General features: G+C 52.9%; 9 protein-coding genes across 9 annotated transcripts; 4 read left to right on the top strand and 5 right to left on the bottom strand.

Annotated features, from left to right (window-relative positions):
• Positions 1-678: 678 nt before the first annotated feature.
• Positions 679-3,231, top strand: J4E93_009069 (uncharacterized protein; the record flags this gene model as incomplete). Its single annotated transcript, XM_049346963.1, has 3 exons — positions 679-916; positions 969-1,114; positions 1,162-3,231. 3 exons carry the CDS (start codon positions 679-681, stop codon positions 3,229-3,231), a joined length of 2,454 nt encoding a protein of 817 aa, XP_049195918.1.
• An 885-nt stretch (positions 3,232-4,116) lies between these two features.
• J4E93_009068 (uncharacterized protein) lies at positions 4,117-4,504 on the bottom strand (the record flags this gene model as incomplete). Its single annotated transcript, XM_049346962.1, has 2 exons — positions 4,117-4,473; positions 4,499-4,504. The coding sequence occupies 2 exons, from the start codon at positions 4,502-4,504 to the stop codon at positions 4,117-4,119; spliced, it is 363 nt and encodes a 120-aa protein (XP_049195917.1).
• Positions 4,505-7,372: 2,868 nt separating this feature from the next.
• Positions 7,373-9,458, top strand: J4E93_009067 (uncharacterized protein; the record flags this gene model as incomplete). The annotated part of the gene is made up of 2 exons (XM_049346961.1): positions 7,373-8,152; positions 8,205-9,458. The coding sequence occupies 2 exons, from the start codon at positions 7,373-7,375 to the stop codon at positions 9,456-9,458; spliced, it is 2,034 nt and encodes a 677-aa protein (XP_049195916.1).
• A 776-nt stretch (positions 9,459-10,234) lies between these two features.
• J4E93_009066 (uncharacterized protein) lies at positions 10,235-12,936 on the bottom strand (the record flags this gene model as incomplete). Its single annotated transcript, XM_049346960.1, has 4 exons — positions 10,235-11,312; positions 11,360-12,122; positions 12,172-12,667; positions 12,931-12,936. 4 exons carry the CDS (start codon positions 12,934-12,936, stop codon positions 10,235-10,237), a joined length of 2,343 nt encoding a protein of 780 aa, XP_049195915.1.
• Positions 12,937-14,169: 1,233 nt separating this feature from the next.
• On the top strand, positions 14,170-16,404 carry J4E93_009065 (uncharacterized protein; the record flags this gene model as incomplete). The annotated part of the gene is made up of 3 exons (XM_049346959.1): positions 14,170-14,309; positions 14,356-14,958; positions 15,009-16,404. The coding sequence occupies 3 exons, from the start codon at positions 14,170-14,172 to the stop codon at positions 16,402-16,404; spliced, it is 2,139 nt and encodes a 712-aa protein (XP_049195914.1).
• A 111-nt stretch (positions 16,405-16,515) lies between these two features.
• On the bottom strand, positions 16,516-18,392 carry J4E93_009064 (uncharacterized protein; the record flags this gene model as incomplete). Its single annotated transcript, XM_049346958.1, has 2 exons — positions 16,516-17,150; positions 17,705-18,392. The coding sequence occupies 2 exons, from the start codon at positions 18,390-18,392 to the stop codon at positions 16,516-16,518; spliced, it is 1,323 nt and encodes a 440-aa protein (XP_049195913.1).
• Positions 18,393-18,954: 562 nt separating this feature from the next.
• J4E93_009063 (uncharacterized protein) lies at positions 18,955-19,542 on the top strand (the record flags this gene model as incomplete). The annotated part of the gene is made up of 1 exon (XM_049346957.1): positions 18,955-19,542. One exon carries the CDS (start codon positions 18,955-18,957, stop codon positions 19,540-19,542), a length of 588 nt encoding a protein of 195 aa, XP_049195912.1.
• Positions 19,543-19,706: 164 nt separating this feature from the next.
• J4E93_009062 (uncharacterized protein) lies at positions 19,707-19,919 on the bottom strand (the record flags this gene model as incomplete). Its single annotated transcript, XM_049346956.1, has 1 exon — positions 19,707-19,919. One exon carries the CDS (start codon positions 19,917-19,919, stop codon positions 19,707-19,709), a length of 213 nt encoding a protein of 70 aa, XP_049195911.1.
• Positions 19,920-22,319: 2,400 nt separating this feature from the next.
• On the bottom strand, positions 22,320-24,072 carry J4E93_009061 (uncharacterized protein; the record flags this gene model as incomplete). The annotated part of the gene is made up of 2 exons (XM_049346955.1): positions 22,320-23,360; positions 23,404-24,072. The coding sequence occupies 2 exons, from the start codon at positions 24,070-24,072 to the stop codon at positions 22,320-22,322; spliced, it is 1,710 nt and encodes a 569-aa protein (XP_049195910.1).
• Positions 24,073-24,259: the final 187 nt, after the last annotated feature.

Genomic DNA, 24,259 nt, shown 5'->3' with positions numbered 1-24,259 from the left:
TCGTCGCCGCATCCCCATCGTCACCTGCACCTCCTCACGTCCCAACATCGTCCATTGCGGCTTTGCCACACCGACTTCCGTTTTGCCAAGATGTGTTCGTGAATCCGCGGATCTCGCCAGACCTGCCGGCGAGGTACCGAACTCAACGCGTCGCGACTGGATATGTTCAACACGCGTATTGAACGTATGAAGACGTCAAAATACCACGAAAGGGATGCAATACTTTCGAAGAGACCGAATCATGGCATTTCAGACGCGTGTCGCGTTTCGAGATGGCAGTGACAGCGGTGGGTTGCAGTATCTTATCGGCGCGACTTCTGCCAAGACCTCTCGCCCGAAGAATTCTTCGGAACATCGGTGAAATGCTCCAAGCACAGCGCATGACTGTGCGTCAATTCAATGGATAACACGTCCCGATTCCTACAGAGACGCTCGGTCCGTCTACTCATAACCTGGTGATTTCCTCTTTTCTCTCTGCAAACAACTTCGTCATTGTATTAATTCCACGACCTGCCAAATTGGCGTACCAAGTTTGACCGGACGCAACTACCACAACCTCATTCTTGTTACATCACTTTGACTCGGCGTATATGCGCCTATCGATTTAAGGTCGCAGTTCTTCTCTGGTAGCCTGGTTCTATCCACACACACATAATTACGGACATCAACAGCAGGACTATGAAATATCTACCCACCTTTTCAGAAGACCGCAGCGCGCAGAGGACTTCACTTAAGGACATTGCGCACGAAACAGTTGGAGAGACATACATCGAAGAGGATCCATCGGTAGCAGAATGGTTCCGTGAATTCATTCCCACCTCACATGGCGCCGCAGAGTATGTACGCGAACTATTCCCGAGCGCACGGTGGCTGAGGCGGTATAACTTACATTGGCTGGCTGGAGATGCTATCGCTGGTATTTACAAAACACCTGGATCCTTTGCTGGCCATCGCTAAAGAACATGAAGGTATCACGGTTGGTCTTGTTGTCGTTCCACAAGCCATGGCATATGCTTCGCTCGCGCGGCTGTCACCCGCCTTTGGTCTTTACACTACATTTACAGGCGCATGTTTATATTGGATCTTTGGTACATCTAGAGACATTGTCATCGGTGTAAGTTGTTCAAGTCACTATGTCGTAACCAGCTAATTTAAGAATAGACGACAGCAGTTGGGTCCTTACTTATCGGAAGCGCCGTCAGCAAAGTTGAAGCAGAACACCCCGGGGTGTATCAACCTCAGGAGATCGCACATGCACTAAGCTTCCTTGCTGGCGCGATTATTCTCGTCTTCGGCATCCTTCGTCTCGGGTTCATCATCGAGTTCATCCCGTACATCCCCATCTCCGCATTCGTCACCTCGGCCAGTATTACCATCATCTCGACACAACTGCCGACTTTGATGGGCATTACAGGGATCAACACGCGTGAGTCTCCGTACAAGGTGTACGTCAACTTCTTGAAGGGCTTACCCACGGCAAGACTGGATGCGGCGATCGGTATCACATCCATCGTACTCCTATACTTGATCAAGAACCTATGCGCTAAGATGGAGGTGCGACAACCTCGGAAGAAAAAGATGTGGTCTATGATCTCCTCGCTACGTCTTACATTCACTATCTTGTTGTACACCCTTATCAGCTGGCTGGTACATAGGACGACACCTGCAGGCGAAGAGAAGTTCCGGATCGTAGGTCATATTGAGAAGGGGTTCAGCCATGCAGGTGTACCAAAGATGGACGGAAAGCTCTTCGGCTTGGTGGCTACAGAACTCCCGGCGATCATCATCATCCTCATCGTCGAACACATCGCCATCGCCAAGAACTTCGGACGCAAACACAACTATACCGTCATCCCTTCACAGGAGATGATCGCACAAGGCGCTGCCAACATACTGAGTCCTTTTGTGGGTGGTTATGTGTGCACAGGCTCTTTCGGTGCCTCTGCCGTTCTCTCCAAGGCTGCAGTACGCACTCCGTTATCCGGTGTCTTCAGCGCAGTGGTCCTAGTGTTGGCGTTGTATGCGCTTACAGCTGTCTTCTACTTCATCCCGAACGCAGCACTTGCTGGTCTGATCATACACTCCACCGTCGATTTGATCAAAGGACCAAAGGACTTGCACAAGTACTACCAGCTGTCGCCGTTCGAACTATTCATCTGGGTTTGTGGTGTTGTCATCGCATTCTTCACCGATCTCGAGACGGCGATCTACATTACTGTTGGCCTCTCCTTTGCAATGCTGCTCGTCCGCATGGCGAAAAGCCCGGGCAAGTTCCGAGGTGCTGTTGAGGTGACGCGCATCGTGCGTGACGACCGCTCCTGCGATCAGTCCGTATCAACGTCAAGCGCGTCGCTGCCTTCACAAACACACGGGAAACAGACGCATCGTGCTGTAGCTATACAGGAAGCTCGGCAAGTATATATGCCCTACGACGTCACAGACAACCACAACCCGAACATCACCGTGGAGCCGGCCTACCCCGGCGTGTTCATCTATCGTTTTAGCGAGAACTTCAACTACATCAACCAAGCTTATCATGTTGACTACCTTACCTCTTACATTACCTCAAACACCCGCCGAACACAAGCAGATGACGGTATCCGCGCATGCGATCGTTTGTGGTGCGACGCGCCACCCACGGAGAAGCTCATCGAAGAATCGTCATGTCTGCCCGTCTTGCGAGCCGTTGTTCTTGACTTCTCCACCGTCAACATTCTCGACATTACCAGCATCGACGGGTTGAAGAGCTTACGCGAGACGCTTGATCGCCATGCAGCGCCCGGTTTGGTAGAATGGCATTTTGCTGGTGTTCACAACCGGTGGACACGCAAAGCGCTCGCCTTTGCAGGCTTTGGTTTCCCAGCCGTAGTGACTGCGGAATATACAGGAACCTGGTGTCCTGTCTACACCGTATCGGCAAGTCTTGCAGGCGCGACATGCGAAGAGCAAAAGGAAGTAGAAGCTGCTCGGAGACAGATGGGAGCCGGAGATGAAGAACAGGGCAAAGACTCAACCGAGACGAATGCACTTGAGGTGCAGTTGTCTTCTACAAGTGAGAAGCAGAAGTTTTACCCGATTTACGGGGTTGATAGGCCGTTCTTCCATCTCGATCTCCACGACGCCGTTGACGCTGCGGTTCGCGATGCGAGGAAGGCTGATGAGCACGAGGCGCGCACGAGTTGTACATCGACTGCATGGTCAGGGATGCCAGCGGCTCAAGAAGAAGCATAGATGTCTGCGTCGTCGTTTTTTCTTTTGACCCTTCTCGGGTATCGGCGTTTTGCATGTCGGGCGTATTAGCGTAATTGGTGTCTCGGTCTGGCGTAGCATCATCATTTGCATCATCGGCGCTCAAGAATGGCTACCGTTTAGAAGCACAGAATGTTCGTATCAATAATACATTTCCTCACTACCATAGCTTTCACAGACGACTGTACCTCCACTACCCCCCATCATGTGCTACATCGCACCTGTCGGGTACCTATTCTCGCTACCATATGCTTCACTCCTCAAGCTCCAAGTCATAATCTCATCCCGCGTCATGTTCCCCGGAGTCATTTTCATCGCCTCCCTCACAATGTTGTCGCGCTCTTGCACATCGCCCAATTTCGCATGTAGATCCCTGTACTTGGTACTGCATTCCTCATTCAACTCAGGCGTACGAAATGGTGCCATTGCTTCGATCTTGTTTTTCTGCTGCTGGTATGCAAGCATGAGTTCGGCGTTGCGGCGACGGGAGTAGGCGGCATCGTCTAGGAACGGGAAGAATGTGTTGTGAGACATTAGACGGAAGTGTATGTGTATGTGTGTAGATCTGTATATCTAGTACAAGTTCGCCTCCTAGTTGAGAAGCTTATGTTCAGTGCACAACATGGATGATACACTTTGATGACGTATATGAATATCTAGATCGGCACATGGACGCTTGCTATGGTAGAATTAGTTTGACTACAAAGAAGTGTATGTGACAAACAGATCTTCCTATGATCGTCTGGCTTCTCCCATTATTGTTCGACTACTTTCATTGAACTATGAGTGGATGCTAGTGTATACTATGGTTTTGGAACAGCTCCGATATACATCGCAAGCTGAACCCCTAACTTCCCCGTCATTGCTTCATAAGCTATGAGGGCGGTACGAATTGAAACTGAATTCTTTCTCTTTGCCCTCCTCCATTTTCTTCTTGTATTCGGCCATCTGCACATGTTGCTTCCGGGTAAGACGCTCTTGACAGACGAAGTGACCATGCAGACCAGGCGCGGCAGAGCCCGCAGCCATGATGGCTTGGTCAATCCGAGTGCCATCCAGATTGGGCCGGTCCCCATCTGGAAGAAATTCCGGCCAGGCGCCTTCCTTGTCTTCGTCCTCCTCATCCGGAACGAACCACTTTGCCGCTTCCTCATCTTCAGTGGCTTTCTTAGACCCGATCACCCGGCCATCGCACCACTTGCATACAAACCACGAATCTTGGTCCTGTGTATCGAATGAGCTCCCACACGGGCATTCTCCTGGCTCATCTCCCGCCATCATATTCATCATTCGCGTAACATCAACTTCAACTTCGTTCTCGAGGTAGCATTCAATGCACAGCCATTGGTCGAGGAACCGCTTTCGAAGTGTGCAAGTACACTGGTGCTTGACCTCGGTGGCTGAGCACGTCGTGCACAGTCGCTTAAGACGACCCCCAGCAACCAGAGACAGCGGTCCGACGACAGGCCTGAAGCCGGAAGACCCATATGAATGACCCTTGGTTCTAACGAATAGAGTATCGCCAAGATTTTGATCAATTAGATTGTCAATCGGTTCGGCTTGGGCCACTTGATTGGAGTCGAATGGTAAGCCGAGACGGCCACAATCATGCTGAGGTCGAATTTTGCCAAGCGGTAGCCTCCAGGGTGGCTGTTCTTCATCGTCTTCAGGTGGGTACCGGTAGATGGGATCGTTAGGCGGGAGAAGGCGAACGGGAGCGTTCCTCGTCATGATGTGGCCTGCCCACCACCTTAATCCGTGTGGTCCATTATCCTCGGTCATGGAATGATACGTCACATGTAACCTGCATTCATCGCAAGTGTTCATGCCACAGGTGACACACGGACGGCTCTCCATATCTGGGTCGTTGATCTCGCTGCCACAAGATTCTTGGACGTACCATTCCCCTTCGCTAGCAGGCTTGTGCTTATGCTTGCGTTGTTGGACACCAAAGCCTGGGCACAGTACCTTTGTACGGAGATTGGTACGGCTAGCGGCACTTGAGAAGTCCAAGTTTGAGTACACCGTCTGTGAAGTTTGAGCTAGCCGGAGAACATCTTGGGGCCGAAGGTGCTCGACAAGACTGGAGAGAATAGTGTATTGGGTGGTGGCGTATAAAAATGGATTGTCCAAGCTGTTGGTATTAGGTAGCTGCCAGGCATGGTCCTGGGTGGCGTTATTGTCTCGTGGAATTCTAGATTTCTTTTTGGGTTTCTGAGATCCGTCGACAGCGGTGGCTGGGTGGTCATCTGGTGGTTGAGACAAGGTTAGTTGAGCGACGGGGCGTAGAATGATTTGCGTCGACGGTGGGACTCATGATATACAGTTCGAGTGCCTTGTCGTGTTGTGTGAAATGCACGCTTTGTCATTTCACCTTGACCTTGCTGTCACATTATGCTGATTATAAACACGACACCTAGGTAATCCGTTGTGCATTTGGCAGTGTGTGCAGATAGGAAGTTCGGCGAGCGAGCGTGCGATGGTGAAAACATGTAGAGAACGAATGCGCACAGAGGAGATGACAATGAAAGGGATTCTGTTGACTTTCAGCACGCAAAAGGAGGCTTAGTCTGGATTGGGCTTAGCTTTGGACCCTGGCCAGTCGGCTCATCGGCATTACGTCACCACACGCGAATGCTCCTTCTTCTCTACGTCACGAACATGACCAAGACCTCCAGCATGCCAAAGGACGACATACCTGAATATTTGAACCGTACTTCACTTCCGACACCATCGCTCTCAATTCCGAGACTCACCTCATCAGCTTTATCGTAACCACCATCCGTCTGACAGTTCGTAACTCGTCCATTCTTCGCATAGCGTCCGGATCCGACCGCCTTCCATATATCTCCAGCTCCATCAAACGTACAAATTCATGGTGCACCAACATTTCCAGACACGTGATGATTACTTTCGCTTCCCGTTCAAGTCGATTGTTTACTGCTCTCAGATCCATGTTTGTCAAAGCCGTCACGGCACCAGCATGAAAGTCTTGAACAAACGATAACGAAGAAGCTCTTCCGGTGGATCCGGAGTTGTTGACGCGTGATCTACATCTGTTGATGCTGGCAGAAACAGTACTGACCGACGAAGGAGGATAGCATAAGTCGGGATGTCTGACAAGGCCAACGAGGATGTCGCATACGTAGTCCACGCCGGCACGAAAGGCTTGCTGGCGTGTCAGAACTTCGATCAGTTTGCTCCACCCTGGGCTCATGTATACTATCTCGACGAGGCGAGGATCTCTCTTCCGCTTCATTTCTTGCTTGTTCTTCTGCTTCTGCTAGTCACTATCTTCGTACGAGCAATGCTGGGTTACCTAGGTAGTGATGCCTATGGCGGTTGTGCGTAAGAAAAAATGTCTATGGTGAGTACCGAGCCACTATGATCGCGCTTAATGTAGAAGGCAAAGTTTGCTGCAATGGTCATGCTGCAACTCAACGACATTCTAGAAGCATCCAGTGGGTCTACTGCACGCTCACTCAGTTACAGCGTCGTGTAGCTAAACGTGGAAAGCACTTTCACTAAGAGACCCAGTAGTCTCAAGCAGGGACTCCCAACGAACGTACACTTTCCTTCAAGCAAATGTCGGCTTTAGCCGCATGTATTTGGGCATGAAACCTTTAGCAGACGATGAGCCTGGAGGTTTCCAGTGACTTTTACGCACTACAAGATTACAACATTGCTCAACGTAGAAGCCATAGCGCGCCCACGTCACGGGTAAATCGCAATGTCAGTATCACGGTCAATACGAGCGGCGACGCGGAGAAGAGACCCTCGAACTTGTATCTTAGCGATCTACTTGCTGCTAGTTGTAGTCTCCGTCTGATGGCGCGACTATGAGCGTTTACAAGACCGGCAGCTGCGCTGCGTGTAGTAAATTGGCCGTGACGAGCCGAACAGGGGGCCCGAGCACACTTCCCACTTACTTACCTAGGTAGTCTTTGAACTTGCCGTGTCGCAACATCATCAAGCCCTCCCCCAAGCCTGAAGAAATATTTAGCGCAAGGATCACAACTAAAGGGTCCCGTCTGTTTGCGACTCCTGTTCGCGCACTGCTTTCCACTTTCCATCCCTATCATCTGTTCCACCCCGCCTTCTCGTTGCAGCACGACAACAAGCTATGGATTCCATTCAAGAGGAGATCAACGATGCGATCAGAGATGGGACACTTGAAGACATCAATAGCTTTGCAGAGCTCCATAAGCGCAGAATAAACTTCGAGACACAATGGGACCTGCTACCCGACATTCTCCATCGTGGCCGACTCGCTTTCGACACTGCCATCGACGTAGACTTCCCGGAGTCGATCAAGGCAGGAGTACCGGTAGTTTCTGTTTTGCAGCGGGTGCTCAATACTATCGGAGCACTTTACGACGAAAACACACGTCGCAATGCAGAGTCGGTCCCAAAACGCGAAAACACTGCCGAGCACGAGCCTCTGGTGAAAGACGCGACACCCTTCGAGCAACCTGAAGACGAAGATGAGCGGCCACACGAGCAGTCACATAAGATGGAAGAAGTCATAGAATCGAGAGAGCTATCAGATCACGGTGAGCTAGACAGCTCGGAAGAACAAATCGACGAATCCGAGTCAGACTACGGAAAGCCCTCCAAAGGAAAAGGCAAGCTCAAGAGAGGCCGAAAGAAGACGAAAGACGTCGAAGCCGCCAGAATAGCTATCGCAGTGGAAGCCAGGCAAAAGAGAATGCGCCTGACCCACGGCACGCCCAATAGCGACGCGAAGAATCCTAAGCGCCATCTCTTCGGTCTCAATTCTGAGTTGGGAGACACGAGCACTACGCTTTCACCCACACCCTCATCGCCCACGACCAGGAGCAGGAAACTGCAAAACACTGTAGCTGTATCATCACATACTCGTGCGAGTAGCAGGTTATCCATAGTAGGTATACCGCTCTTTACATTTCAGAACGATCCAGCTAACGGACAAACAGCAAGCCGAAAGTACACCCAGCAAACCATCTGCCGACCTACCCTCGCCGACGCCCGACAACGAAAATTTCACCAACCGACCAAGTCTCATCGTCAAGCTCAAGACCCGTAGACCGTCTGCGCCCAACCCAGCACACATCTCAACACCCAATTTCCATCCCAAGCGCGGACGTCCACGGAACCCGGAGGGCAAATCGAAGGGGAAACCGAAGGGTAAATACAAGAGTGCAGAATTTGTAGATTCAGATAACGAAGGCGAGGAGATGGAGAACAATGCCCCCACCGACATCGCGCAAGAGACGATGCGAAAGACGCGGAAAGCTGCAGCCAAGCCCGCGACCAAGACTACGAGCAAACTAAAGACACTTGTCTTTGGCAGGAAGGAAGAAGTGGCAGTGGATGAAGACAAGAACGCCGATGTCGATATGGCCGACCCAGAACCCATCTCAAGGAACGGTACGACGCGCGAGACCCGGCAGACGCGAAGCGGCATGACCACACGTGGAAAACAACCTACTAACAACTCCAAGGCCAAGCCAGATGCGAGGAAGCCCAAAACACCAACGCCATCAGTCAAGAAGATGCGGGAAAAGGCTCCGGTAGCTCCACAGCCAAAGCGGAATACTACGACACGGCCGCGAAGAGGTGCCATGTCCTCACCCTTTGAGTTGTTCGAGCCGCCTGCCCCGGAGACCGCTACACCGGCACAAGACAATGTCTTCTCGGACACGTGGTCAGACACCGCCGTATTACCAAACAGCCCTTCGCCTCCGCTCGTCGCTAATCCATCTGTTTTACGCCCACAACCTCCATCATCTCCATCATCTCGCTCAAAAAACGCCACACCATCCATTGCCTCTCCAACAACCCCAAGCGCAACCACCCTCACACCCCAAACCTTCGCGCCCTTCCCCCCACTAACCCCCCGCGACCTCCCCCCCTTCACCCGCGGCGCGCGCATCGCCCTCGAAAACATCCTGTCGGACCACCAATCCGAGCCGCTAACCAGCCTCATCGACCTCATCGAAGAACTAGACGACACACGGCCGATTGTAAACGACTGGGAGCATGTTACGGTGATGAAGGGTGGGTGTTGGGTGTACCAGGTTATGAGGGATGTGTGGGAGGAGGTTGTGGATGAGAGTGATGGGGAGGAGATGGAGGTTGATGTTAATGTTGAGGAGGTTGTGGGGAGGGTTGGGGGGTGGGTTGATAGGGAGGTGGGGAGGTTGGGTGGGGTTGAGGAGGGTGAGTAGGATGGGAGAGGAGGGCAGAGAGACATGGAAGGTCTGTGGAAGGTTGGAAAGTGATGATAAGGAATGCGATATGGCAGCAGGCACGACTCGGAATGAAAGGATGGACGAGTTGATCATGATTGTTATACATTGTATGTGAAGCTTATTCAGTCCAGCTGAATATCTATATCGCACGGTGTCTTGTTGCTTTGAGCGCTTCCTTATTGGGCTGCATGTCATGCATCTGCCTAGAGACTCTGCTATGAACCTACAATCACATCTCCTTCACGATGTTCGAACCAGCCATCCCGGTCTGGGCTTTCGTTGAGTTCGTGTTTGCAGGACGATGCGTTTGTTTCCCCAAGGTCTGTTCATCGGAGCCGACCGCTTGCGACCCATGGGGAACTCTGGACTTCCGACACAGGCTAGACTTCGCAAAGTTGACCGAGGTGCAGGGACCATCCTAGACGACTCAGGATCCCTGGGGCGAAAGTATGATTCTGGCCCCCAGAGACTTTTGCCCATGCAATGATCTGATTCAGCTGCCACCGGACGAATCTGCTGGATAAGATCGACAAGATCGGCATGCGAGAACCTTTCGTACGCGAATGCCAAGCCGGGAAATGATCCTTCTAATGCGAGAAAGGATGCGTCAGATCTTTGAACATCGAGATGGCAGCCGACCGGGTTGTCGTCCACACTAAATCGCGTATATCCGTATTCGTACCCCAATGTAGATCAGCGAGGACCTAGTGTGTTTAATGTTCTGGTATGATGGTCGCACAGTGACTGCGCGCTCAGTAGGTTTGCTGTAGTTGCGGTGGACGGAAAAGTTGGTGACTCTGTTCAATCATCATCTCGATGTTCTTTGCCTCGTTCATCTCAAAGTCGTGCATCAGCTCCATCTGTTGTTGCTGATTGAGCCCAGTCCCCCTAGCATCTTGACTCCAGGCCGGGTTGAGATAGTCTGCCATTTCGTAGCCTTGATTCGCTGCGTAAGCCTCGTTATAGAACGGCGATGAAGCCATCTGCATATTTGTCATGTTGTAGTTGTCTTGAGGCGGCATCGTGAACGTCGGGTTCCACGTAGGTAGCTCCGCGAAGGTGGTGGGTAGCGGCGCGAATTGGCCTGTGGGTGCGTAGCTATAGGAAGGTATGCTGTTGTCCATCGTGGTCTTCGGGCTCATTTCGTTGTATGCCAATGATGGGGGCTGTTGAGGCGACGTCTGTAGTCCAGCCTGTTGTGTCGGTGCGCTTGAGAACGGGTTGGGAGGGTTCGATAGGCCGTTGCCAAGGTTGAAGAGTTGCTGATTGTGTTCCGGTAAGTAGCCGAAAGGTCCAGGTCCTGGTACCTTGTCGGAAGGTGTGCGAACCGACGCGGTAGAAGCTGTTGCTGGACTTGTCGTTCGTGACCGATTGATGCCATCGACAATATTGCCAGTACCTACGGATGCAGTGTCGGAAGGTGAGCTGGCGGAGATGGGAACGTCACCATCCTTGTCGAAGATCCTCATGCAGGCTTGGATCAAGTTGTAGTAGAGACCAATGGCAGACTGCACACCAGGCCATCGCTCGGAAGCCTGTCTGATCGACTCCATGGCTACTTTCAAATGACCCTCGACCTCTTCGCGGCTATGACGTCTTCGCACCTCGGAGTATGACAATGTCCAAAGCATGGTGTTGATGCACATGAAGATGGCTTGTGTGAAGATCCAGGTAACGTCGACGCTCTTGGTCTCGATCTGCTTCATAGTCATATAGATGTTGTATTGGCAAGCGTCGTAGCAGCGGATGGCGGCGTCGAGGGACGGGCGAGGTACTTGTGGGGAAGGACGGTACATGAAGACGACCATGGTATTGTATCGACCGATGAACCTAGTCCAGTCAGTCGACGTACTTTGAATGCAGAAAGACATACTTACCAGACCTTGTTAAGCCCTGATCCGCCGTCCATTTCAGGACTTGTGTCCCTCCAAGCCTCGATCTTCGACTGCATCTGAGCAAACCAAGGGTGCTGGTCGTCCTTTGGTTCGGGCTTCTTCCTCTGGTACAGCATCTTGCGTATCTCGAGTTGAAGCAGGCGCATTTTGTAGAAATGTATACCGATCCATTTCTTGAGCGATGCTTGTGGTGCAGGTTTGATGCCTTCCCTGGTAATGTAGACGTCGTCGACAAGCTCGCCGAAGTTGACATCGATGTGTTCTCGCCGTGTCGCGAAATGTGCGGGTCGTCCAAGACTATGCGACAAGCCGTAATCCATGGTAAGTATACTCCAGAACAAGCGGCGGCGCATGTCGACTTCGAGAGGGTCTGCCTGACGTCCGCCAGAGCCCATGCTGATAGTCTTCTCCTCGTGTAGGCCCAAGGCTTGACACAGGCGCACGCCGAGACCTATTATGTAGTAGACTGCGGTTCTCGTTGGTGTCAGGAGCGAATAGCCGGCGACTAGGCCAAAACATTGCAGGGTCTTGAGGTTCATAGGCTTGATGGCGGCTTCGAAGTATTTCAGGGCGGCGAGATAGTAGCTGTCGGCGAGACCTGCATACTGTGTGTCCATCTTCTGCAGGCTGATGGCGATGACCATGCGCAGACAGTAGTTTTGGTAGGGATCCGTTGAGCCGTTGTAGACCTCATCGACATCTTTTGTGAAGGTTGGTTCGTGGAAGATGGGATACATGGGGTGCACTAGTCAAGTCAGTTGGTATTAAGGTGACAAGGAGACAGCCTTACGCGCCTTTGCAGTAGAAGAGTTCTACCAGTAGGTTGGTGAGGTCTCTGTTGGGCAATTCTTCGGCCGCGACGTCGCTGACCATGGGGTAGATCTTGGAGGTGGGTCGCTGATCTTCCTGGGCGAAGGTGTCCTTGATGTTCTTCGCCTCGGCATGTGGCACGATCTCAGAGATGCTCTTTGACTCGGTGAACTGCTTCGCCAGCTGCATCACCAGCCGGGTGATGGTGATACCACTGGAAGGCCCTAGGAATTTGGACTCGTCGGAGTCCTGGACACGTACTGTGGCTGCCCCACGCATCACATCTTCAGGGTCCGGCTCCACGTCGTCCCGTTCGAGATCAGCCAGCTGCTTCTCCAGGTCGCGCACCTTCTGCTGTAGGTGCACGACATAGTTCCGGGGTATTTTGCGTCCCTTGGTGGGGTCGTAGTATTCGCAGTGGGAATTGGTGCGCTCGCATGGCCCGCATCGAGGGAGTCCGGGGTCGCATCTCGTCTTGCGCTGGGCTCTGGTCAGTGGACATTACGTAGCCAGCCAGCTCCGGTATGATGCTTACCGTCCGACAACGACAGCAGGCTGTCAGAGTGTGGGCGATGCGACTCTGGCCGGTGGTGGTGGTGCCTTCCTCCGGCGGGTGCGGGGCCCCTTCCGTCTTGGTGTGTGTCGCAGTCGCGACTTCCATCGCTCGTCTCTCACCACGGGCGGAGGAGGACGAGGGAGCTGGCTTATGATGCGCCTGGGATGTGGGGGAGATCGACGCGCACGTCCATGCCCGGGAGGTTTGTCGCGCCGGCAAGGTCTGGTCCTGCGCCCTCAGTCCGTGAGGCCGTCGAGATGGCGATGTGGGAGCGAGTTCCTGAATACGGTAGCGGTGCCTGGGTCGAGGAGCAGCCGAGCAGTACCACCGGAGTGTCGTCCGGTGGGTGTATCTTTAACCAGGAAGAAGGAACGAGGCGCGACGTCGACTGGGCCACAAAAAACGCCTGCGCATTACCGAGCGTCCCCAATCAGACGGCGCCAAAAGGAAGTCGAAGCATGACACGCCCCCGTCGCTGGTGCGGCGTAGGCTGATGGTGACAGGCCCGGCCTCTGTCCAAACTCTGGGAGCCGAAGAAAGACGTGCAGCGTGGGCATCAAGCGCGACCAGGCCCTTGATAGGCTGCCTCCTGGAATTGGGCCTCAAACGCTCGGCCAAGCATACGTCTATCCTCATCCCGTCGCTCGCAACCGCGTCACACCCGTCCCTTTCAGCATCGCTTTCTCCCTGGCCGACTCAGCGGGGCAACACCGCCGTCCGCCGCTTCTCCATTCGGCCACAGAGCCGCGGCATTACGAAGTCCAGGGTACCGCGAGCCCGCTACGCCACCCGTCAACCCGCTGTTCAACACCACGAGAGCGCCAAACCACCAAATACATCGCGTGCTGTACCGCCTTTTTGGCAAGGCTGTCCGCGGACCTGATTCTTTGCATCGTCGCGCTAGACCCCCAACGTGCATTGCACCGAGCTGGTAAGTGCCGTCCCGTCTGTATCGATCGTCAGGCCAAGGGCTTTCCCTCTCCGTACCGTCTTTGAACATGTAGTCTACAGCGATATTCATACATCGTGCCTAGTGCCATTTCATTCGATTCCGCTTTCCTTTTTATGCCAGTCCTCGTCTGAACCCTTCCGCACTGTAATCCGCCCAGCGTCAGGTGACCACGCGATGCATACTTACTTGTCCTAAGATAGAAGGAACATGGTGCTGGAAACGCCGCTGCTCCGGGTGAGCAGACCCGTGGCTGCTTGTTCGCGATGTCGAGCCGCAAAAGTCAAGTGCGATGGAAAGCTGCCCGCATGCACCGCCTGTGAAAAGTCTAATCGGGCCTCTGAGTGCTCGAGCACGAACGATCAGTTTGCGCGCGGAAAAGAACGGAGCTATGTTGCTACATTGGAATCCAGAGTCGAGAAGCTCGAGAAGAAGATCCAGGAAGCACGGGCGAGGCGGAAGTCTTCAGGCGTTCTAATGCTAGACATGTCTGAAAACTCGACCCCGCGTAGAGCCTCTGTCGATACCGTAAAAGCAACTAGACCCATCAGCAAAAGAGCTGCACGACGGAAGGAAGCATCAGAGATTGATGACCTGGTGTCAGATTTCGGTCTTCTGTGAGTGCAATACGTCCACTTTGATGTACTACACTAACTCTTCAAGTGCTGTGAATGCTACTGCGAGAGACTTCTATGGCTTCACAACAGAGATGTCGTACGCCCGACTGATACGATCTGCGAGCGCAAAGGAGCCACTACCTGCAGACTTGATCAAAGCACTGCCTCCAAAGTATGCAGCAACGCCACTGATTCAGCATTACTTGAACAACATCTTTACTCTTTGGCCAGTCTTCGAAGAGGCTACCCTCTACTCCTCCGTGGATGCCGTCTACCAGCAAGGCGACAATGCGAAACCTTGGGATCGGTGGAGCGTGCGCATGGTTTTGGCCATCGCATGTCTCTCCCAGTCTGAATCGAGAGGTGACACCCACTACTCTGATGCCGTCGGTCACATGAATGCTGCGCTAGAAAATGCCGAAGACGTGTTACATCCGGGCTACGTTTCTAGCATTCAAGCTTTGATACTCTGGACCATCTATGCTACTATGGATCCTCATCACTTTGATAGCTGGACACTAGTGGGCGCAGCTTCCAGAGCAATGGTTGATCTTGGTATACATCAAGATCCATCTAAGAATGTTGCAATGTCAAGAGCAAAGCTAGAGATCCGGAGAAGAGTGTACTGGTGCGTATACTCTCTAGACAGGTAAGGCCGCACCTCTTCCTCTCTCTCTCTGCTTGCTAATCATGTGGTAGATCAACATCGCTCGTCCAGACTCGCGCCTTTTCATTCTCAGACGAGGCTGCACACGTCGGCTTTCCATTCTATAACGCCTCGGTATCACCGAAGTTTGCCTCGCCTACATCTCAAGTCTTCCAACAATCTTTCGATACCGCGGTTGATCTCTTCAGGATACGAGAGATACAATCCGAGTGGTATATGGACCTCTTCCAATCTGGTCGCGAGCCTTGGCAAGAACCCTACCAATACATCTGGAAGCAATACAACAGGATGTCGGAGTGGTTCCAAGATATGCCACAGAGCACTTTACCCGCCGTAAAATCGTTCTTTGAGCTCGAACTCCTTTACAGCTATGTTTATATTCTCTCGCCAAGCCCGCGAATACCCCACATCCACGAGTATGCGCAACGGCTGATCTTCGAACACTGCATAGCATATGCCACGAATCTGCTGGCCGTATTGGATAAGCCGTCACATACAGTCAAACCTCCAGTCACCTTCTATGACGCTATGCGTGCGTACATGACAGGCCGGCAGTTTGTCGATGTGTTGTCACGCAACATGGAAATGATCCTAGACCCAAGACCGCCAGTACCACCAACCCCATTGGCCCCTCAAACGGAATCGGAAGATCCGCTCGCACCACCCGCGCAGATCAGTGCACCACCTTTCCCGTCGCCACTGCTGCCAGAGGGGCAGACTTCGCCGTTGGATCCTACAACTCGGGCGATCAACGCTATCCACGACTACACATCTGTACTTTCTAAGTTCGGGTTGAGATTCGGTTTCACTCACTGGCGTGACCGCTTCCAACGAGAGTCAGCCGCTCTTTCTGCGCAGCTCTACCAACGCCAGCAGACGTCCCCACAAACCTCACCTCCAGTACAGCAACTCTCGCCGCCTGTCGATTACCCTCCGCAATGGCTACCAATGCCGTCCGTCTCGCCGCAAGCGCCGAACCTGATGTATCCTGGCGGTCCAACGACACCACCTAGTCTCTTCCCGCAATCAAGTCCTTTCGCCAGCTCAATGTCTTACACCGGCACTTCGTACGATGGCTCCGGTCATAGTCCACAACCACACGGTATGACCTTCGATGCGAGCCCAGGTCAGCAAACGTGGGCTACACCGTCACCTCAGCCGGTGCCGGAGTTGCCACAACCTTCCGGTGGCCAGAAGAGAAGAGCGATGGTGTACGGACCGGGACTTCCGGCGCCGCATCAGGGACAGGGCCATAGTCCTGGTGCGTCTTCGATATCGGGGCAGGAAAGTAATGGATGGGCACAGCAAGATCAGCAGCAGCAGCAGCAGCAGCAACAAGATCCAAATAGCTACTTCCAAGTACCGTCTTTACAGCAGCAGCATAGCAATTCGTGGACGCAGGATCCGTCGCAAGGGAATTGGGGTTGATAGAAGTGTGATTTCAATGTACACTCTGTTGAACATGATAAGGGGCATTTGATTGAATCATCTATGTGAGAAAGCATATATGGAAGGCAAATCTCAGTGACTTGCATCAGTTCATTCGCAATCTACGTGGCACTGTTTCCAGAAATCCCACGATGGAAGCACAAGCTCATCGCCGGGCTTCCTATCCTTGGGCGAGCCCAACACCAGTTTCTTCCAACCCAGCCATGAGGACTTGGGCAGACCCTTTTCTATATGAGCAGCAACATGATCTTGCCTTCCCTTCCAATTATACAGAGTTTGAAAGCAGAATCCACACCTCAAGTAACCACGATCGAATTTTGGGTTGACCTGTCTTAATGTCGAAACGATATTCTTGGTGACGTTGGCATGATGGCGGCCCCTCATGTGAACTAAGAGCTGGTCGTCGCGGTAGAAGATGCGGGATGCGGCGTCTTCATGGAGCATAGAAGGCTGTTCGCCCAGGTTGCAGACCCAATGGTATGGCCAGTAGTGCACGGCTGCCTCGTGACGGTCCCATGCAGAGCGGAATTGGAAGAACTTGAGACAGCTCGGCCAAGTGCAGTACCATGGATGAGGCTTTCGAAGCTCGGTAGTTGCAGACGTCTTTCCTTCTTCTGTCTTTGAGGGCGATGCTGTAGCGTTGAGCTGATCCGGCGTCTGCACCCAGCTTCTGCGGCCTTTGCGTGAACCCCTGGAATCGACAGAAGTCTGACTGATCCAACTTCCTGCACTGCTCACAGAAGTCATTGAACTATCCGAGCCAGCTATGCTACCAGCCACATCGTTTGTAGGCAGGAGAGCTCGCGACATCCGGGCTCTGAGTCTAGAATCTTTCCGAGTTCGGGAGTTGTATTGTCTCGGTGCTTCGAGTTCAGACTGCATCGTATTTGTCCTGCGAAGGATCCGATGCTTGAATTTCGATGTGCGTTTCAATTCAGCTATCAGCTGTTCCGTTGTTCCCGTTCTTAAGATCAAAGAGTAATTATCCTTGAGTAGGTCAATAGCAGTCGAAGGGATCGCTTCTTCGGTGAGAGGTGCCGCGAGATATCGCTCAAGAGAAGTTGTGCTACGGGCGGGCGACACTCGATCCAGTTCCCTGAGACTCTCGGCTGAGACGGACGTCGATGCTTGCGAGGGTGTCTCCGATACTGAGCGCTCTCGACTTTCTTGCGGTGATGAAGCAACCGGAGAACCTAGCAGAAGACATTAGCTGTTGCATTCTGGATATTTCAAGGTTTCCAAATAGCTGTTGGAAGTAGAAGAAGTAAAAGCAACGTACGAAGACGAGCCGTCCGTTGTCTGGCGTTACTGAACCACGTCTTGACACATTTCTTGTCCAGACTTGTTCGTTTCTGCAACTCGTTCATCTCGCGTGTGTCAGGGTAGCGGTTCTTCCAGAAGTATGCTGACAAGATGGTCCTGTTCTTCGAAGATATGTCTGAGCGTCGTGATGGTTGCTTTACCAGCGGTTTGATCGGATCGCGAGAGTGATTGGCCGTATATGAGTGAGTCTGGTCGTTCGAAGGCAAATTCGGTCTTGCATGGCCCATCTCAAATGGACTCGGAGATAGAACATGGTCAGTTCGGTTTGCTTCGGTAAGCTCAAGAAATCCTGGAGCGAGTTCCAACGGTTCCATAACATTGTCGGGATACGTGGTTGTCTGCTCCGGGCCGAAGGACGGTAGTGGCAAGTCGTTGTCTACGGAGAAATTACCATGTACGCCGTGCTGTTGGCAGTACAGGGGCGGGAAGTCGCACAAACATCCCCAGTCCATGATCGATTCTGCTCCTAGACCAATTGCGTCCTCTGAGCCGGGCCTGGGTTCGATTGAAAGAATGGGTACATCCCCCCATAATATCGTATCCATGGCATCTTGATCTTCCAGGAAGGTGTCATGTGTCGTACCTTGGTCCATGCCTTGCTCGGAATGATCAGGGTGAATCGGTACGGTCCAATCCACGTCCATGGCAGCGAGACGAAGTATGATTCAAGGGACAGGTAGTGAATAGAGAAGATTTTGTTGACAGGTCGTAAGTATGTGATGGAGACATGGCAAAAGCTGGGGTTCGGTTCGCTAATGAACCCGCCATGGTGAGGCTGAAAAACAAGGTGAGCGGCTTGACGTTCGTGGCTTGATGTTCGAGGCGAGGAGAGGCAGAACAGCGGTGTCGTCGTTGCCCAATCAGCAAAGGCCACCGCATCTACTGACGCGATGCAGAGGAACAGGGGGAGAAGGACGCAATATGTGCACAGTGACGTCGCATAAGAGGCCGCGGAGGAGGCAGATGGAATCGTGGTGATGTCGCGGATGGGCACGACGCGCACGCGTCCTGGCCGGGGATCGCCAGGGCAAGCAGGGTCGACCCCCACTTGACGCGGGGCATCCGCCGCTATCTCTGCGCAACACCCAGCAACCAATCTGACACCAGACGAAATGCCTTACATCACCCTCGCGCACGCATCGCAACACCGCGCAACACTTTTTCGACCCCCATAGCCAACCTGAAGCATCCTAAACCACCACCACCATGTCCACCCCCCTCGAACGCGCCCTTACCGCCATCGACGCAGCCCACGCCGAAGACCCAAATAAAGTCACAATCAACGCCACCTCCCTCCCCTACGAACTGCACTACGCGCAGAAATGCACCTCCTACCTCGAGAAACGCGCCCCCTCAGCCTCCGAGCCCCTCCGCCTCGCCATCCGCGCCCAACACTTCCGGCGCTGGGAAGTGCCTCGCGCCAGCTACCCCATGACACGCCCGGGCTACCACGCCTGGCGCACTTTCCTCAAAAAACGACAAGCCGAGCTGGTCGAACAAATCTGCCTCGATAGTGGATACACCGCTGAAGACGCGTCAACAGTCGGTAGTTTGATCCGCAAGGAAGACCTCAAAGTGAATGAGGAGACGATGGTGTTGGAAGACGTAGCGTGTCTTGTTTTTCTGGATGACCAGTTCGAGGCGTTTGAGAAGGAACACGATGAGGAGAAGATTATTAAGATATTGCAGAAGACGTGGGGGAAGATGACGGAGAGGGGGCATGAGCTTGCGTTGGAGATTCCGATGGGGGAGCGGCCGAGGGGGGTTGTGGAGAAGGCGCTGAAGGGGAATTGATGATGGTGGATGGGATGGAATGGGATGAAATGAAATGAAAATGGAATTGAACTGTGAGGTTTCTGAACATTATGTGGGTGTGCCATTTGTTATGTTTGGGTATCGTTCTGAGCCTGTGATGTCTTCTTCCCTCCTCTTATGACCAGTATGTCATGAGTTGGAGGTTAAGCTCCGCCCTCACGCTTAGCGTACTCCTCCTCCATGGCCTCTTCGTACCGCTTCTCGGCTTCCTTCTCCTGCTCAGTCTTCTCGCCGTTGTTCGCGTTCGCCAGAGCTCGTGTAGCGGCGTTCTGTATGTCGTTCTGAGCCTGCGCAGCAGCTGAAGATTGGGTCGCTGAGTTGGACTGCGAAGTTGCGGATGGCATTGGGACGGGCATCTTGTTGGTTGGGTTTTGTGGTGTTTGTAAGGTGTGTAGAGTTTGAGTATTCGGTTCGAGATTGAAATGTTGTTGGGGTTGTGTGGAAGATGGGAAGGATTCGAGGAACGCGTGAGGGGACTATATACTACTATACGAATGACTGGTGTTGCGTCATTGTGGCGGTGCAGGTGTGGCTGGAATCTTCCAAAGAACGTGATTTGCCACTGATCTTCGTTAGGCGACTTTGGCATGTGAAGACCGCTGGCAAGTGCTGTTTACACAACCATGATGCGTTTTTACTCTAGGAGAGTTGTCTTCAAGATAATTGAAGAGGCATGCATTCAATGTCAAACGATGAAGTCGACGTGGTGGCATCGACATAGAAGGTCGCGATACAACATCCCCTCGTCCTCGTACCACGATCAATGCTTGTTCAGTGCTTGTTGCTTACAGTATTACTGATACTTTCAAATCGACATGTTGTTCTATACAAGCATTTTGCTTCTGCCTGTTATGTTTTGCACTTCGCTAGGAGATACTACTAAAACACTCTCCGAGTCTCTCAAGCCAACACCGACGCGGTTGCACTCCCATGCACATCCCCTTGCCCCTACATCCACCAGCTCACCCCACGTCGTAGCGAAACAAGGCCATCCTACTGAAGGCCCCGCCTATTCAAGCTGGGCTCTCGAAGCAATCTCGTCTGCACATCTATCCACCACATCCCGGTGCCCACCCCTCCATTCCCCATGCGGCAGCGTAGGTTGTTACGATCCGAGTACAGAGCAATGCTGCGGCAAGAGGGGCATTTGCAAAATCACCCAGAACTGCGTTGAAGTCCAGCTACACAACGGCACGATGGCGGCAGGATGCTGTCCCGGTGGGACATCAGCTTGTGATGGCTTGTGCTTCGACGCATCCAACTCCAAGTGCTGCGCTGCACCAGGCGGCACTCATGGACTCTGCTCTGCGAACCAAGACTGCTGTGGGAACATGTGCTGCGATGAAGGCGCGGTCTGTGCCAATGGATTCAACGGTCCGATGTGCTGGCAAAAGCATGACAAAGGCACTGAAGAGATTGAGGGCCACGCCTTTATACCACCAATTATTCCCGTTCCGAGTACGCAAAATAGTGGTAGCATGAGGATAACGACTCCCGGGTTGTTTCGCGTTCTGTTTCTCTTGGTCCAGTCTGTGGCTGGTAGTTCCGAACAGGCCTTTCCCGCCACGCGCCTCCAATCGCTACCAATATCCCATGGAGCAGAAAACCCGGACATGGGCAATTTGACCTCATCCCTCAACAAGCGTTCATCCTGTGAGCCATTGGAACCTCGTGGCAACGGCTGTCAATATAAACCCTCAAAGTGCTGCCTCCGGGAGGATGGTACTTATGGTTCATGTAACGCAGGCGATCTTTGCTGTCAGGAGTACTGTTGTCCTCCCGATACTATCTGTATGATCTCATCCAAGACGCACAGTGCCGGACCGTGGTGCTGGCCGTCAGATTTACCGAGAACATCAGCGAACGTGCCGTATGATCCGTCTCCTTGGCCTCACGATGTGGACGGGGCAGGCTTCAAGAACACTCGGATCAAGAACGGCTGCGCTGGAATGCGACCATCTGGTGTATTTTGCCTCATTGCGTTCCATTTTTCGTTAGTAATCGCAACCTCCGCTTTGAGATTAGTGTCGATGGGTACCACTGTGGCGACTGTGGGCGAACCGCTGATGACGGTCACCACTACTATGCCGCCACATACGACAAATGAAATGGATAGCCATGTTGGTTTACCCGATGAAAAAGACCTAGATGCTGCAGGCCACGGCGGTCATGGTCACGGCGGTCACAACGCTGGAGATCATGCTGGAGGCGGTCATGACAACACCGCAGCGCGACCGGCTATACCACGACTCTTTCGACTCCTGGTCTGAAAGGGGAAACTTTGTCGTTCCAGCCGGAATTTCACCATGGCATGTGCCGACTCCTTTGCCTCGGAATAGAAACATATTTAATGATCATCATGGGAGTGTCTGGGCCATCGGCTGGGAATTTGAAGCGAGAGGGGTGGCAGCAATTGAACGGTATTTTCTTTTCTGTTCTTGCTGTATGTAGGATGGACTGGGCCACATATCATGCAGATGTAAGACTAAGGATGGATCTGTCGTCGGCCGAATTTGAATGACGTAGATACTGTCTATCGTGTTAGTACAAACGAAGTGCAGATTGTTGAATTTCGTGGAATATCGATAGGCTCAGACTTGCCTTTTTAAATATCGAATCAATGACACCAAATGCGTAGAGGAAGTCTTATCCATTGCTAGATAGGAAAGCCCCGAGGAAAAGCATTGGTGCCTCAACCGCTTGCTCGGTTTGTAATCATAGCCAAAGGGAAAACAAGAACGAAAGAGTGACTGACCTTATTGACTTAGAACATGCGTGCCTTTCGTCTTGCCCGTCTCCATTTTGGCAGTGCGAGCGCCAAATTGTATCGCACGCTTCTTCTCTGCAGCTACTCTTTTCATGCCCAAGTGCCATGCCAACAAACGAAGTGCCCGCTTCCCGGGCTCGAGCAGCTGTGCCGGGTCGTCGCTATCGGTGACTTGCCCCAGGCCGAAATCGCATTTGGACGTCACCGGAAGACGGAGGGCTAATGCGATGAAATCTTCGTCGAGGTACGGAAATCGGACTTCTCTACTGCTGTTGCTGATCACGCGATCATCACGACCCAGGTTTCTCTTTCCCAGACGACTGAAGTCGAGTTCCAGCTCTTCGATTAGGCCAGGGTACCCGCGCCGAGCAAAGGCTGTAGCGTGTCGTTGGTACCCACCGAAGAGCTCATCAGCACCGAGTCCGGAAATAAGTACGTGCGCGGTAGTGGAGTAAGGCTCAGCTTCGGCCTTGCCCACAACGTGCGACAAGCCGACTCCGCGGGAAGCGAAGTAAAGTGCGTATGATATGGACAGATCCATTTCTGTGTTATGGGGATGCATCAATGCCATGACGGTGCTGCGATGAGCTTGTGTCTCGGTGTAGGGTACATTGACCTCGACAAAACGCCACTCACGTCCAGGACAGATCTCTACCAGCTCTGCAAGGGATGATCGTCCAGTGACACGGTCGGGACAGAGCTCGTAGGGACTGGCGTCTGGCTCGATATTGGAGTGAATCCGGGGATTCTCAAACGCGACATTGAGCAGATCGACAGGTTCGCTCAGTGGCAGGAGGTCGTGACACATGCGCGCGAGGATTGTGCAATCCAGGCCACCAGAGAAAAGAACGGCTACGCGTGTTCCTCCCAAGACTCGAAGCTTCGATTCCCCAGTCACTGCCTCACGTACGTGTTGAGTGCGCAGTTGGAGTGATCTTTCCAACGACGCCCTTAGCTGTTCTACTGCCCTAGCATCCTGTGCAGCAGAGTTACTGTCGATAGTCTGGTTCATGACAGGAAACGGCAGAGTCTGGATCTGTTAGCAGAAGTCGTGTGCCAGATGACTTACCTACGAAAGACAACTCAGAGCCCTCTTCCTGATCTGAGCGGCGATGCGGAACTTTCGTTACTGGGAACGAGTTTGACGTTGGATCTGCCAGCTCCGCGTCTACAACATAGAAACCATCGGCTTCCACCTCGGCCCAAGACTCACCAGAGGCATTATCGCACACGCTAGAGAGTACAAGAGTGCCATCAGAAGTAGACTTTTGGAGCAGCGATCGCCTTCCTAGGCAGTCGCGTCCGTAGTAGATTCTTTTGTGCGATGCATCGTAAAAGACGAGAGCATATGGGCCTCGCACGACTGACAGCAGCTCGATGACGCGTCGCATAGACGCCTCGCGCGTTCCAGTACATGCGTCTAGAAGTTTGGTAAAGACTAGCTTAGAGTCATTACCATCAATTGCCTGTCCGGCAATGCTCCATGCCTCGCCGTTCCAGCAGAGGACGGAGCCGGTCGTATCATCCCTAAGTGGCTGCTCAACGATGTCGTTGCCGCGTAGAGCAAGAACCGTGGACAGGAAAGTCGCGTGAAGACGCGTTGGGACGTGCTTGGCGCTGGATTCGATGATGGTCTGGTGCTGCCCTGTGCTGTCTGGCCCCCTATTCCGGAGCAGTCGCTGGGTGTTGGCGTCAGGTATCACGTGTCCAGTCTGGCTGAGCGAGAAGAAGATGCCGCACATGGCTGGGCTGATGGAATGGCGACGCAGGTCTGGTGTTGGCAGTGGCACGGCTGCAGTTGCTTGACGCGCTAGCGGCGGTGGCTCGGAGACTCGGCTTCTAGATGCCGGGAGACCATGCGGACGATTCACACACGCAGGCGCAGCAGACGTCAATCACCAAGGCACTTGACTTATATTTCCCCTGCGA

Source organism: Alternaria ventricosa (genome assembly GCF_023758065.1).
Source record: "Alternaria ventricosa strain BMP 2768 chromosome Unknown scaffold_19, whole genome shotgun sequence".
NCBI classification, from domain to species: Eukaryota; Fungi; Ascomycota; class Dothideomycetes; order Pleosporales; family Pleosporaceae; genus Alternaria; species Alternaria ventricosa.
The sequence above is the reverse complement of the archived record's forward strand: the minus strand, read 5'-3'. Positions and strand labels throughout refer to the sequence as shown.